This window comes from Pezoporus wallicus, unplaced genomic scaffold, assembly GCF_028554395.1.
Source record: "Pezoporus wallicus isolate ANWC-B61680 ecotype Strahan unplaced genomic scaffold, APGP_CSIRO_Pwel_v1 contig_8839, whole genome shotgun sequence".
Classification (NCBI taxonomy): Eukaryota; Metazoa; Chordata; class Aves; order Psittaciformes; family Psittacidae; genus Pezoporus; species Pezoporus wallicus.
Genome location: NW_026641258.1, coordinates 268646 through 283403, shown reverse-complemented (window position 1 = coordinate 283403; position 14758 = coordinate 268646). Strand labels below are relative to the sequence as shown.

Here is a 14758-nt window from a genome sequence, read left to right as displayed (position 1 = left end):
CAGGGGTATGATATAATAGGCATTGCAGAAACATGGTGGGGTGGCTCCTATGACTGGAGTGTTGGAATGGAAGGTTACAGGCTCTTTAGAAAAGACAGGCCTGGCAGGCAAAGAGGGGGAGTTGCCCTTTATGTTAGGGATAGGCTGGAGAGTATGGAACTCTGTCTGGGGACAGGTGAGCAGTCCACAGAGAGTTTGTGGGTCAGGGTTAAAGGGAATATAGCTATGGGAGACATTACTGTGGGGATCTGTTACAGACCGCCTGATCAAGGAGAACCTGCGGGCGAAGCACTCCATAGACAGATAGGAAAAGCCTCATGCTCACAGGCCCTTGTTCTCATGGATGACTTCAACCACCCTGACATCTGTTGGAAGGACAGTACGGCCTGGCACAAGCAATCCAGGAGGTTCCTTGATTGTGTGGAAGACAGCTTCCTTCTACAAGTAATAAAGGAGCCGACAAGGAGAGGTGCCATGCTTGACCTCGTGCTCACCAACAGGGAAGGGCTCATTGGAAATGTGACACTCCAGGACAGCCTTGGATGCAGCAATCACGAGATGCTCGAATTTGAGATCCTCAGGACAGTGAGAAGAGCGTGCAGCAAGCTCACTGCCCTGGACTTCAAAAGAGCAGACTTTGGCCTCTTCAGGAACCTGCTTAGTAAGGTTCCATGGGATACAGCCCTAGAGGGCAGGGGGGCCCAAGACTCTTGGTTGATATTCAAGGATCACCTGCTACAAGCTCAGGAGTGTTGCATCCTAACTAGAAGGAAGTGCAGCAGGAGGGCCAGGAGACCTTCTTGAATGGATAAGGAGCTCCTGAGGAAAATTCAAATGAAAAAAGAGGCTTATAATAAGTGGAAGCAAGGACAGGTGGCATGGGAAGAGTACAGGGGTGTTGTCTGGGAAGCTAGGGACCAGGTTAGGAAAGCTAAGGCTCAGTTAGAATTAAACGTAGCTAGAGGTATTAAAGATAACAAGAAGGGATTCTACAAGTACATAGCAAATAAAAAACAGACTAGGGAGAATGTAGGCCCCCTCAGGAAGCTCTCAGGAGAACTGGCTACACAGGATTTGGAGAAGGCTGAGGTTCTGAATGACTTCTTTGCCTCGGTCTTCACTGGCAAAGGCTCTGACCAAACCACCCAAGTCTTGGAAGGCAGACGCAGGCACTGTGAGAATGAAGACCTTGTGCCCACTGTAGGAGAGGAACTGGTTCAAGACCATCTTAAAAATCTGAACATGCACAAGTCCATGGGTCCTGATGAGATCCATCCATGGGTTCTGAAGGAGCTGGCAAATGAAGTTGCTAAGCCACTGGCCATCATATTTGAGAAATCATGGTAGTCAGGTGAAGTTCCCGATGACTGGAAAAAGGGAAATATAACCCCCATTTTCAAGAAGGGGAAAATGGATGACCCAGGGAATTACAGACCAGTCAGTCTCACCTCTGTGCCTGGCAAAATCTTGGAGCAGATTCTCCTGGATGGCATGCTAAGGCACATGAAAATCAACAAGGTGCTTGGTGACAGCCAGCATGGCTTCACTAGGGGAAATCCTGCCTGACCAATTTGGTGGCCTTCTATGATGGGGCTACAGAACTGATGGACAGGGGTAGAGCAGTTGATGTCATCCTCCTGGACTTGTGCAAAGCGTTCGACACTGTCCCACACAACATCCTTGCCTCTAAATTGGAGAGACATCAATTTGATGGATGGACCACTCGGTGGATAAAGAACTGGCTGGATGGCCGCATGCAAAGAGTTGTGGTCAATGGCTCAATGTCTGGCTGGAGACCAGTAACGAGTGGTGTCCCTCAGGGATCGGTGTTGGGACCGGTCTTGTTTAACATCTCTGTCGCTGACATGGACAGTGGGATTGAGTGCGCCCTCAGCAAGTTTGCCGATGACACCAAGCTGTGTGGTTCGGTTGATACGCTGGAGGGCAGGAATGCCATCCAGAGGGACCTCGACACGCTTGTGAGGTGGGCTGATGCCAACCTCATGAAGTTTAACCATGCCAAGTGCAAGGTCCTATGCCTGGGTTGGAGCAATCCCAGTCACAGCTACAGGTTGGGCAGAGAAGAGATTCAGAGCAGCCCTGTGGAGAAGGACTTGGGGATGTTGGTTGATGAGAAAATGAACATGAGCCGGCAGTGTGCGCTTGCAGCCCAGAAAGCCAACTGTATCCTGGGCTGCATCAAAAGGAGTGTGACCAGCAGGTCGAAGGAGGTGATCCTGCCCCTCTACTCTGCTCTTGTGAGACCTCACCTGGAGTATTGCGTGCAGTTCTGATGTCCTCAACATAAAAAGGACATGGAACTGTTGGAACAAGTCCAGAGGAGGACCATGAGGATGATCAGGGGACTGGAGCACCTCCCGTATGAAGACAGGCTGAGGAAGTTGGGGCTGTTCAGCCTGGAGAAGAGAAGGCTGCATGGAGACCTCATAGCAGCCTTCCAGTATCCGAAGGGGGCCTATAGGGATGCTGGAGAGGGACTCTTCATTAGGGACTGTAGTGACAGGACAAGGGGTAACAGGTTAAAACTTAAAACAGGGGAAGTTTAGATTGGATATAAGGAGGAAATTCTTTCCTGTGAGGGTGGTGAGGCACTGGAATGGGTTGCCCAGGGAAGTTGTGAATGCTCCATCCCTGGCAGTGTTCAAGACTAGGTTGGAAGAGGCCTTGGGTGATATGGTTTAGCGTAAGGTGTCCCTGCCCACGGCAGGGGGGTTGGAACTAGATGATCTTAAAGTCCTTTCCAACCCTAATTACTCTGTGATTCTATTCTATGATTCTATGCTGCATTTACCATCCTTGCAGCTTTTATAGTCTCCTTCTTGGGGATCCTTATATTCTGTGTGTTCTCAATATTCTGATGAATACTAAAGTGCCTCCATGATTACTGCTAGCTGTTGAAGAGATTTCTTATGGCACTTAATATGATACCAGTTCTCTACCTGTCCCATGCAGTATCAGTGTATGGTGTGCAGAAGGTGTGTACCATTATCTCTTTCTGGATATATTGTAAGCATGCTGTTGAGTTGTCCTTTTTTTACAGGCTCTTCAGGCCTGCCAGAGAAGGGAGCTTTGTTAGTCAGGTGTTACGAAATCATTTTTAAATTAAGATAGATTTAGATGATACACAATGATGATTTCTCACAACACCTCAAAAATAACACAGCTGTGAATCATAAGGCAGTATTCAGTTTTTCATCTATTTGATTGATCTTGTTAAATTTCAGTAGGTGATGTCTGTTTCTTGCTTACCTGACTGATTTGCTCTAGATTCTAATGGAAGACATTTGTTAGAAATTCCTTCCACCTGGAGATCTCATATGTCATATGTCTCAGGTTGCATCCTTTGGAAAACTCCTCTTGGTGAAATACATTCATTTCAGTAATTACTCCTTCTGGTTTGAAACGTTATGTGAGAATTCAGACATTTTTTTCTTCTTAAGTGTTTGGGGTGTTTTTTTAATTTTTTTTTTTTTTGTCTTGAATGGGTAGTTGTCTTTTTATTTTTTGTCCGGCTTTATTAAGCATTGCTTTGTTTCCTTAGAGATTTGAGCATCTCTTTACTGTTTTTTTTTTCTTTTGTATTGGACTGATGACCCTGTTTCTCAACAAAGATGAGATTTCTTGTCATGCCTTTGTGTGTTTTAGTACTTGGTTTGAACTGATTGTATCAGTATGTATACTAACGTACAGACTGCAAACATGTATTCATCCCCTGGATGTTTGTAATTCACTGCTGGCTGTTGGTAGAGAGCAAATATGGTGGTAATACTCACTTTTGGAGTGAGTGAGCCCCAAGCTTCTCACTGTAAATATATTGTACCTCTACAGCTCCTTTTCAGTGCAGTTATTCCTGATTACTACAATTCATATATACAAGTGTTTAAGGGGTTTTTGTTTGTTTTTTGTTTTGGTTTTATGGTGCAGTCAGAAGTTTAGTATGGTTTGTTACCATTATTGATAAAGACATATCTAGTTAGTGTTGCATGTAGAATACCCTATTATGTCTCTGGGACCATCCATGTAACATCAACCAAATCAGAAATATTTTGCTGATCCTTATGACTTTTTCCTCTCCATTAGGTTGGCACCATATCGAGGATGGTTCCCCGTTATCTCCAGCCTTTGCTGTTCCAATTTTGTTTATTTTTATACATTTAATAGTCTTAAAGGTCTCTGGGTCAAAGGTCAGCATTCAACCACTGGAAAAGACTTGGTTCTTGGGGTTGTTGCAGGTAAGACTGAAAAACCTCAATTTAATTCAAAATTGATTTTCAGTATATCTAATATTTTTGTTTATGAAGTCCAGTGGAGATCACACTGAGTGCTTACACCTCCCACTGTATGTAGAGCTGCTTCGCTGTACAGCTCTGATTTGCTTGTGTGTCCTCCCTGCCTCATAAGTGCATAAACTGTTCTACAGTGAATTCTGGCACAAAGCACAGTATTTAATTTGTCTGGTGTGTTCTTTACCATGGTGTCTAAGCATCATTATTGAGATTTTGAAGACAAATGGCAAGGGAAGGTGATAGTTTATTTCAGAGGAAAACACATATATGCCAGTTCTAAGATATTTTCAATTATGGTAAGTAAGTTTTTAATGTAAGTATTTGGGTGTCTCTTTTCAGACCTTTTTAGGGTTATCAACTGAAAGTGACAGAAAGTACCTAGATATATTCAGGTCAAGTGGGACTATATGTTCCTTTTCATCCCTACTTCTCATGTGGATGCTAGAGTGGTTTTTTTGAAGGGATGATGACATTAAGTGGCTTTTCTAGCAAACCCAGTGTGAAAAGTCACTACCGTGTGCCTGTGTTTGCCAGTAATATTCCACAGGAACAATTGCTCGTGCAACCATACTGAAAGAAGCTGATTTAACAAAAAAAAATTCTGCATGAAAGGCTTGTGAGGTAGTGGGTAGGGGGAGGCTTTTTGTTTACTTTTTGGTAGTTTCTTGTACTTTCAGTGTCACAATGAATGGCTGAATAGTCGGGGGAAAGTAAGGAAGGAAATTCTTAAGTTGGCTTTATACATTCTGGAACAAAGGCTACAGGAATTAGGGTAACAGCTTGTTAGCTAAATGACTTCTTCAGTGTCAGTAGATTATATCCTTATAGTGGAATAATATCTGGTATAAATTGAAAAATTCCACTTAAGGCGTTTACTAATTCTTTCTACCTACCTTTCATTCCTACTACTGCTAGCAAATATAGATTAGGAAAATACATTAAAAAAACAAAACCAAACCACACAAAAAACCACCAGAACAAACAAAAAAAAACCAAAAATGTTTCCAGTCTGGAAGATAAAGTTTTATGACTTTTTCTTTTAACCAGGTCTTGGTGAAAAATTACAAATAGACTGTGCTCTAACCTTTTCCTCCTTAATGTAATCACATTGACTTTGGTTAAGAGAGATTAATGCAGCTTGCCTTTTCTAGTTCTTGATTTTGTTAAGAACATCTTTGGAGAGCTCACTGTAGTCCTTATGAAGGATACTGAAATATATTTATGTTTATATTCTGCTTTTCTGAACCCTCTTTAAGGAAAAGAAAAAAGAACAAAGAGGCACAATGTAGGTGGTAAAGTGTCACCTTTGTCAGATTTACTGTTCCTCATAGTATCTCAGTGTTCCTGATGTATCTCAGTGTAACTCAATCTGTCACTTGGATTCCTACCAAAGCAACCAATGTAGAAGCAATTGCTAATTTCTGTGATGCAGAAATATTAGTAAGAAAGATCAGAAACTTGTTTTTACTTAGTTACTTCAAAGTAAGTGCCTCTGTCATTACTGGACAGGAGAGATCCGTATCAGGTGATTGCAGAAGAGATGTCACTTAATCCTTTACCCCATCCTACTTTCTGGTACTCAACTTTCAAGCTTTACTGCTGAGTTTTGTTATTGTGTGTAATCTCTTGCCACTCTAAGCCTTAGAATATTTGCAGAATCCTGTGTTCTCCACCTTCAGTGTACTTAGCGAATCTAAAAGCTAGATATTCTTTTGGCAGTGTAGGAGCTCTGTTCTGGTAATCAAGCTACATGCATTTATCTGTTTTGATCTCTCATTATAAAATAATCCTTCTAACATTACCACTGTGTTTCTGAAAGTAGGCAGGCAGCAAGTAATAATGGAGTGAAGTAAGACATGAAAAAGTAGAGCATCTTGTGCTCCAGTTTGGTGTAGTATGCAGCAAGATAACAAGTTCACTTAAGATTCCTTCAGCATGTTCACATTTGGTGTATTTTGTTGTCTGGTGTGACTTTTTGTTGGGTTTTGTTTGGTTAGTTGGTTTGGGGTTTTTCTGTGTTAGTTTTGGGGAAGAGTAGCAGGGATGTCTTCCCGCTGTGTGCAGTGGTGGTGGCACTGTGGGCGATACCTGAAGTACCTCATTAAAAAGTACCACTGTACCTTTCCCATATGCTGTGTTAATTGTGTTTCCTTCTTCCTACCAGTAATTTCAGTAGCCTGTGAATCAGGGTAAAACTAAATAAGAAAACATTTGAAATTATCTTCTGGTTCTTGCTGATTTTTTTGTGCTGTGTTTTGTATTAGGTGTAGTGAATGTTCTCTTGACCACTCCTCTTTGGGTGGTGAACACGCGTCTGAAGCTGCAGGGAGCAAAATTTAGAAATGAAGACATCGTACCAACCAATTACAAAGGCATAATAGGTAAGCGCCTGTTATTGTCTTCAACCAAAGAAAAGTTCATTAAATTAAACATATCAAGGACTGTGAAAAGTTTGAAGGCTTTTGTTCACATAACTGATTTCACTCTGGAATCTGTATGCTTCCCTTCTGCTTTGCTGTATTTGAGTTTTGCAGGAAACTGGCCGTGACTGTTTCTGATGGTAATTAAGAGTTTATAGTATGCATACCTGTAACTAAAACACCTTTTGTAAAGGCAGGTATCTTATCATAGAAATACTGGAGTAGTAGTGAGCTCAGTGAGGTGGTAGTGGGGGTCTGAGTTTGGACAGACAATTTGCAGATTAAACTTCACTCACTTTAATCTCTTCCTCTCCCACATGTTCAGGCTGTCTTCCTTTTAAAAATATAAATATATATTGTTGTAATTTTGAGGAAGGTTTAGAAGACCTTAATGTTGATGCTGAGCTTGTACTAAAGAAAGCAAGATATCTGTGCAGGTGATAAGCTTTGTTTATGTTACAGTGATATGTGCAAGAACCTCCTTTGTCACTGTTTTTCTGTTAAATTCCAGATTAGAATGGAAGATTAAACAGTTACAGAAAAGACTGCAGTGGGCTGTTAAACACTTGGAATTTTATGCTTTAACTTTTCTTACCTTCTACAGTCAGAATTTTGTACTCAAAATTTTAATGATTCCTCCTTTCCCCCCTTTCTTCTCAGATGCCTTTCATCAGATAATACGAGATGAAGGAGTCTTAGCTTTATGGAATGGTACTTTCCCCTCCTTGCTTCTGGTCTTCAATCCTGCCATACAGTTCATGTTTTATGAAGGCTTTAAACGGAAGCTTTTGAAAAAGCAGCTGCAAGTGAGTATGTTTTGAGGCCAGTTCATATCAATATGTTAAAAAGTCATCTTTTTTCCTCAGGAGATTATTTTTACATGAGATCTTGCATCATAAATGAGGCTTGGGTTTTTACCATCTTTAGCCAGTACTGCAGCTGTAGCGCTCTGCTTGTGCCTGGTGGATCTGTCTGGTTACATTATGGACAATACATCTTTTGAATTATGAGCTTCCCTCTGCATCATTATTTGCCTGCTGGCTAATTGCTATATTTATTTCTCATGTTTCTTTTAAATAACTTAATTCCATCTTAAATTAGGGTATGCTTTGTCCGTGATCAGTGGAGAGGGAAAATACGTTTTTCCCCTAGCACTGGTCACTTTTATTTTTGACAACATTTTTCTCCCTATTTGATCTTTTATTGTCTTAAGTATATCGGATTGACTTTTGTTTTCTTATGATCTGCATGAGTGTGCATATTTCTGATTGCAGTCAACATATTTTGCAAATGTGAAGCATGTTTTGAAATGGGCACGTACTTACTTTCAGTGATTAATTCAAGCTGTTAGACTGAGATAGGCTGTAATCAGTGAGGCTGTAACTATATTTGGTACATGGTGGAACACTCTGGGCTTTGGAGGTGAGTTTAGGCTTCCAGGTAGTGTTCTTATGGGAGGAGATTTTTAGCCTATGTCATCAAGACTAAAATTCTGCCCGATAGCGTAGTGATTACATCTCAGGATTATAGAGTGGTGTTCAAGGAGTCTTTTACTATCACCTTTTCACAAGTGCTGTGTGACTTGTTGATTTAAATGATGCAAAAGCTGAAGTACTTACTGATTGATGGTATACTTAAATGCTATCTCCTGGTCTTTTGTCTACTCTTGGTGCTTTAAATTGGTCTAGTTGTATGGCTTTCTCCACTATGTTTTAGTAACCTAGTTACAATGAGAAATGCAAAAGCATGTGAGTAGGTAGAAGCTACAAATAAACATTAGTTGTGGGAAAGTAAGTTGGCTGAAGTATAACTAACTCTTTAAAATGAGGAGATGCAGATACTTTGTGAGATCTGTATGCCAAAGATACTTAGACAGCCCCATAGCAGGTAGCAATACAGAACCCTCAAATGCGTATGAGTAATGACCGTTTCAGTGCTGTGTGGAAATAATATGTTCTTTATCTATTGAACAGCTCACATCTTTGGATGCTTTTGTCATTGGTGCAGTAGCCAAAGCAGTTGCCACCACCCTCACTTATCCTCTGCAGACAGTACAGTCAATTCTGCGGGTAAGTAATAATTTCATTCCAGTGTAGCTGCCTCTGACTTGTTCTGTATAATGCAAGCCTTTTTCATATGGCTTATTCTTCTTGATGTTAATTAACTCTTTAGTTTGGGAAATCCTTTTGCAGAATGCAGGCCACTGATAAGGATGCCTCTCTTTTTTGATTCTGTACTGACAGATTCTGATAGAACTTGGTATTACTGATGCATATCTGTTTCAGACAGTCAGTAGGGTTGATAACATAATGCATTGGTATAGTGTCTCACAGAAGATGGTGCACCATACTACAGAAATGTAGCTTTTCCTCTTTGAATATAAATAGAAAACATGTCAAGTGGGAAGTTAAAATTAAATCCTTTAAACCTGGTTTGTTTCCAGATGACCTAAGGTAATCCAGAAAAGTTCTGTTCATAGGTTTGGTTTTATTCACATGACGGCCTGACGTTGTCAGTAGCCAGAATATGATTCATCAGGGGATGCTGAGCGCCCTCATAAATAATACCTTTAACCACTTGTCTGGCCTTGTACGCTAATTGTAATGGTAATGGAAACCATTGCATTTATTCTCACTTGTGATTTGTAAGTATGCTGGATAATGCTGATACCTTCAGTGTGTACTAGTACATAAGTATATTCTGTGATTTTTAATCTCTTTTTGTTTCTTGATGGTTTCTATAACAGCTAAATATTAATAAATGTTACCTCATGAAATATGCTACTTTCCTAAGGAAAAGCCATAACTTGCCTGTATGTTAAAGCCATTATATATGTTCTAAAACTTGCACAAATTTGGAGAATTAGTTGAACATAAGCCTTCCATGCCTAGTGTCTAGTCTTGTCTAGTGGATTTTTCTTGTTAATTGTTCATCTGGAAAAGTGATTTTCATCCAAGTTTTATAATTATTTTAGTTTTTCTTCTCTCTGATTAGAGTGGGCTTACATGTATTTTGCTTTTTGATAACCTGTAAAAAATTAGTTTGGATGCTATATTTCTAACTAGCAAGATTTGAATGTGTTTACTGTGTGGTATTGCTACCCTGAAAAGACACTAGATAAAAGTCTCTTCACAGCTTTCTACTTCAACACCCTAATGGTGCAAAATGGCATCTGCATTGTAGGTGTGTGAGCCACATGTTAATTTTGTCAGCAGTCATCTTTTCTGAAGTTTTCATAATTTTTGATGATCAGTGCCTTCATTCAATGTCTTGCCCTGTTTTAATAGCCTGGACACATCTCAGGAATTAAAAGTAGTAACACAGGCTTCTATTACTGAAGTGACAGATACAGAAAAACATTTAACAAATACAGCTTTGTGTGGAGAAGTTGCAACATCAGTCTGTTCCCAATTGATGTGTTTTCTGTGTGAAGCAGAACTGGAAAGAAGGCTGGAGTGATCTATTTTAGCCTTAGCATTGCACAGCAGTGCAATTTTCATTGGGCTACATCAATATAACAACTTCAACCCTCATTCCTTTCTGTAGTTGCTATAGAAGTGGTTGCAATTTTGTGACTATTATTTCATGTTCTGTCTATCTCCTTTTGGCTTTTTGAACAAAATTCTTCCCTCTCTTGCTGACAGCGTTATCCTTTAAAAACAGGGCCACTCTGGTACATTGTGCTGCGAGTTTGATGTACTCAGCAGCTGCTGATTACTGCTCACCTCAGCTGAAGCCAGTTAGTTTGCTGCTGGCTTGCCACGGTCAGTTGCCTTTCTGCTAGAGCACAGCTAACCATCAGCGGCCTGGTGGTAGGCTTTTTCTCACAGTGGCCCACTGAAATAAAGTGGCCTATATGCTACTTCTTGATGCCAAACCATTCTCTCACTGTGATGATGGGGAATACAAGAACCCTGTCTCTAGTTCTGCAGTCACTATGGAGGACTTGTTTCTGTTTGCTCTATGAAAGAAGTAATAGCCAGAAACCCTGAACACTTCTGGCGAGAACAGCGGAAATGTGCATCTGTGATACCTGTGCTGCCCAGTTCAAACTTGTTCTACTTCATAATCAATCATAGAATACCAGGTTGGAAGGGACCTCAAGGATTATCTGGTCCAATCTTAATGTGTTTTCTAATCTAAAGCTAGCATTGTTATATTTGATGATGCTTTTGTCACTCACACTGATATATATATATATATATATACATATATATATATGAAAAAGGTTATAAATAAAGGTTTAGTAGTTTCAGAAATATTCTGTGTGAAGCAACATTTTGTATAGTTGTGGGGTTATTTGAAACAATTTTAGCAGATTTAAGCACAAGCTAATACAGTCTCTGTTCATGATTTATAAAAAGCTTATGGTAATCATTAAATATGAATCATTAAATATTATTCATAAACTTAAACATAATTAAGTTTATCATCAAAGTAGAAGTACAGGTCTCTTTTTCAATCCTAAGCCTTTAGAAGCTTACTATTATTTGAAAGTTACTAGGGTTCTTTGTAAAGAAGTCACTGAACATTTGCTTTCAGCTTTTTGACAAAGCGTTCTTCTTGCTTCCATACAATGAGCAGTTACCCTGTGTAATGGATAGCGGTCAGCATGTTCCAGCCTTGCCATGTCTGTGTCATTTTCAGTAATTAAAAACACACGGGACAAGGGTTACTTATTAGGCATTGAAACTGTTCTTTAGTTTATGTGTTGGTAAAGAGTGGATGAATTAAATTTGCACTGGAGAAATAGCAATAGTGTTAATGTTCTTAGTCATACTGGGTGAAAGCGTTCTTGTTAAAACTCAAGCCTCTTTTCTCCAGTACAGAGAATGCCAGTCCTTTTGGGAAATCTTCTGCAGTAATCAGTGAAGTATTGATGACCTCCAGAGAAAGTAACTTTTTTTTTCCCTTTTGATGAACCTTTGTTTACAGTACAAAAATGGTCCAGTGGCAGAGAAAAAAGGAGAAAGAAACACCTAATCCTGGAGTTGTTTGCAAGCCTATGAGTAATCTGGGCAGTGACTGGCATTGTTGCTTGGAACATAGTTAGCAATTTTTGGGGGTGTGTCTGAGTCTTTGACAGTAATCCTTAGCACTGATTTCTGAATGTCAAATGAGTTACTTGTTGATGAGAAGATAGTGGATTGTGAGCAAATATTTGCCTAATAAAGGGAGATTTCCAACAATGTTCTGTCACTGCTGTTTCAAAGTCTTTAAGACATAGTGAAGAGACCTGTGTCATCCTGGCATTTTCGTACAATTTCTGAACTGCCTCAGTCTGTTTGCATACTCTATCTACTGTCAGTGGTAATTTCTTACACCAAAGAAGTAGCAGTTGTCTGAGTAAGTTCTGGGTGAAACTCATCCACAGGCAGTTGCTCAAGTTCACCTTTCTTAGCACAGAAGCATAATACAGGTAAAATAGCTTCAAAAGCTGTTTGGCTATGTTGTTACAAATACAAGTGTGGCAAACCTTGTATATTAATAATTCATGGTTACATCTTGCACAGTTCTATCAATCTGTGTCAGATAAAGAGTGTCCATGAATCCTAGAAAAGGAGTTGCTGACATTGCTAGTTTAACTCTGAGACATAAAATTACAGCAGCAGCTATCATGCCTGCTGAAAAACAGTTTGTGCATAAGCAAATGCAGTGAGTAAGAGAGGATTATTTAGACCAGGTAGGTGGATCAAACAATTTTGGATTCTTCCACAGCAGTTCACATGTAAATGTTTTGCTCTGAGATGCATCACTGGGCAGATGAATTTTGGGTTCAGCTCTGCAATCTCAGTGTAATAATGGTTTGTAGGTGTATGAGGCTTTGAATCTTTGTGAAATGAAAACTGTGCAAGCCAGAAGTTGTTTTGAATATCATGTCCCTACTAAGGCTGCAAATTACACTTTTAAGATCTTGAAAACTGTTTCCTCCAGAGCAATTGAAAGAGAGCATATATGGCTATGTGTAATTTCTTAGAATCCATCTTAAAATGAAAACCAATTACTGTAGCAAATATCATTTTAGTGCTTTCTGTGTAAAGTTCAGTAGTGTCAGCTTTGGCCTCAGTTCTTCACTGATAGCTAGTACAACCTGGAAGATGTTAAAAGAGGTTTAAGATAGGCTTTCCAGATTTCACATGTGTTGGGTTCTTTGCCCAGCACCATGGAGAAATAGTGAAACAAAATGCTCTGCCTTTATTTGTTTTCCAGTTTGGACGCCACAGGTTGAACCCAGAGAACCGAACTCTAGGCAGTCTTAGAAACATTCTTTACCTTCTTCAACAGAGAGTGAGGTGAGTTTTCTGTGTTGTTTTTTTTTTCTAACATCATATAGCAGACATGAGTATTACTAATATGTTGAAAATGTCATTGGATCTACATTGGGGGGGGGGTTACCTCCCTTAAACTTGCCATTTGAATCAACCTGGTTTTTGTAATATTGCAGAATAAGTACACAAACACAAATTCTTCTAAATATCTGTACAGTAACTGGTATCAAGGATATCTGTGGATATCAGTTCACCTCTCATCTTGAAAAGAAGCAAGTTTCTTGCACAAAAGACAACTTTCTGCAGAATTTTCTCTTTAAAATATTATTAAACATAGCTGGCACTCTAGATCACGAATGAATTTAAGATTCTTATGTTGTGATTAATTGTGATATTAATTGTTCTTTGTAGTGTACTGATTTACTTATAGGGGGCTAGTCACACTTGTTTTCTTGTTGGCTTGTTTTCTTTCTTAGGCGTTTTGGATTAATGGGACTCTACAAAGGCCTTGAAGCAAAGCTCCTGCAGACAGTCCTCACTGCTGCTCTTATGTTTCTAGTGTATGAGAAACTGACTGCTGCAACCTTCACAGTCATGGGATTAAAGCATTCTCGCAGGCATTGAAAAAGGGACCTATGCCAAAGATTATGGGGTCTAGAAAACACATACAGTTTCTAAGACCAGACTGGGTAACAAAGGGTGCTCACTTCCTCTATTTCTTTTTAGCCATCTCCATTATTTGGAGAAATTTGGAGTACACTCTATAGGGCCTGTTATCAGGAGTTCAGGAATAGCCCATTCCTTATTCTTCTGTGGACTCACGGTGTTAAGGAACAAAGCAGAGACCTTATTTAAGCAGTTGATGTGAGATTTTAATGGTTTGGTTGACATTCTTGACAAGAACTAGTCTCTCTCACTTTGCTTTGTTGTTTTCCCTCAAATAATCCTTAACTGTTCTTCTACCTTTACCTTCTGTCAGCAGCTGCTGGGGCTGGTTTTATGCTATTCCTTGTCCTGTGTTTATGTCAATTCTTAGGTGGTTCATTAAAATAGTTCATAAATAACAAGGTTTTTGACGTGGTTTTCTTTTAACTTCAAGTATGTTTGTATCACAGGATGATGGGATATTGTCCTGAATATCTGGTGGTGAGATTTCTGTACTGCTAGAATGTGCATTACCAGTGAATAGGTATGCTGCCTTCTTGAATCCACCCATTTTTAATCCTGAAAATTTCAAATGCGGATACTGACTAGATAGGAAGAACATAACCTCTTGCTTTTTCAAGATGAGTACCTCCAGCTGCCTCAAAAATGGACTTCCTGCTCAGAAATACATGAAGTTCTGTAACCCTGTTTCTTGTGAGTGTATGTGAATTCACACCATGTTCTCAGAGCAGACAAGGAGCTCTGCCCTATGCTTCAGAAGTGGTGTGTCCTTTCAGAAATATGCTGTAATTATTTTTATACTGATCTTCCCAGACACTTTCCTGACCACAAAGCTTAAAGGCCATAACTGTTGTCCCAGTTAATGTGTTTATGTTCTTTTTCTATAGTTTTGGTCAATAGTCTTAGGTTGTATAGTCCAAGTAAATCCTGCTGTGTCCATCATTAAGAGTGCAGTAGGATTATTCTGAAGAACAGTTTTATATTTGAAGTATTGAGAAATTCCATGGTAGTTTAACACTGAGACTGTCTGGGAGAAGAATTGGATGCTTCAGGGAATAGATTACCAAATTGCTAAATGGCATCTTTTTGGGGGTCT

The 14758-nt window shown here is 39.7% G+C and overlaps 1 protein-coding gene across 1 annotated transcript in view; it reads left to right on the top strand.

Annotated features, from left to right (window-relative positions):
• The window catches only part of SLC25A17 (solute carrier family 25 member 17), a 28756-nt gene extending 14692 nt beyond the window's left edge, over positions 1 to 14064 (top strand). Inside the window, exons 4-9 of the mRNA XM_057422745.1 lie at positions 4102 to 4253; positions 6572 to 6688; positions 7388 to 7533; positions 8701 to 8796; positions 12938 to 13020; positions 13473 to 14064. Coding sequence (XP_057278728.1) covers positions 4102 to 4253; positions 6572 to 6688; positions 7388 to 7533; positions 8701 to 8796; positions 12938 to 13020; positions 13473 to 13620 — 742 coding nt within the window. The 3' untranslated portion in view covers positions 13621 to 14064. The remainder of the gene's footprint in view (positions 1 to 4101; positions 4254 to 6571; positions 6689 to 7387; positions 7534 to 8700; positions 8797 to 12937; positions 13021 to 13472) is intronic.
• The last annotated feature ends 694 nt before the right edge of the window (positions 14065 to 14758 follow it).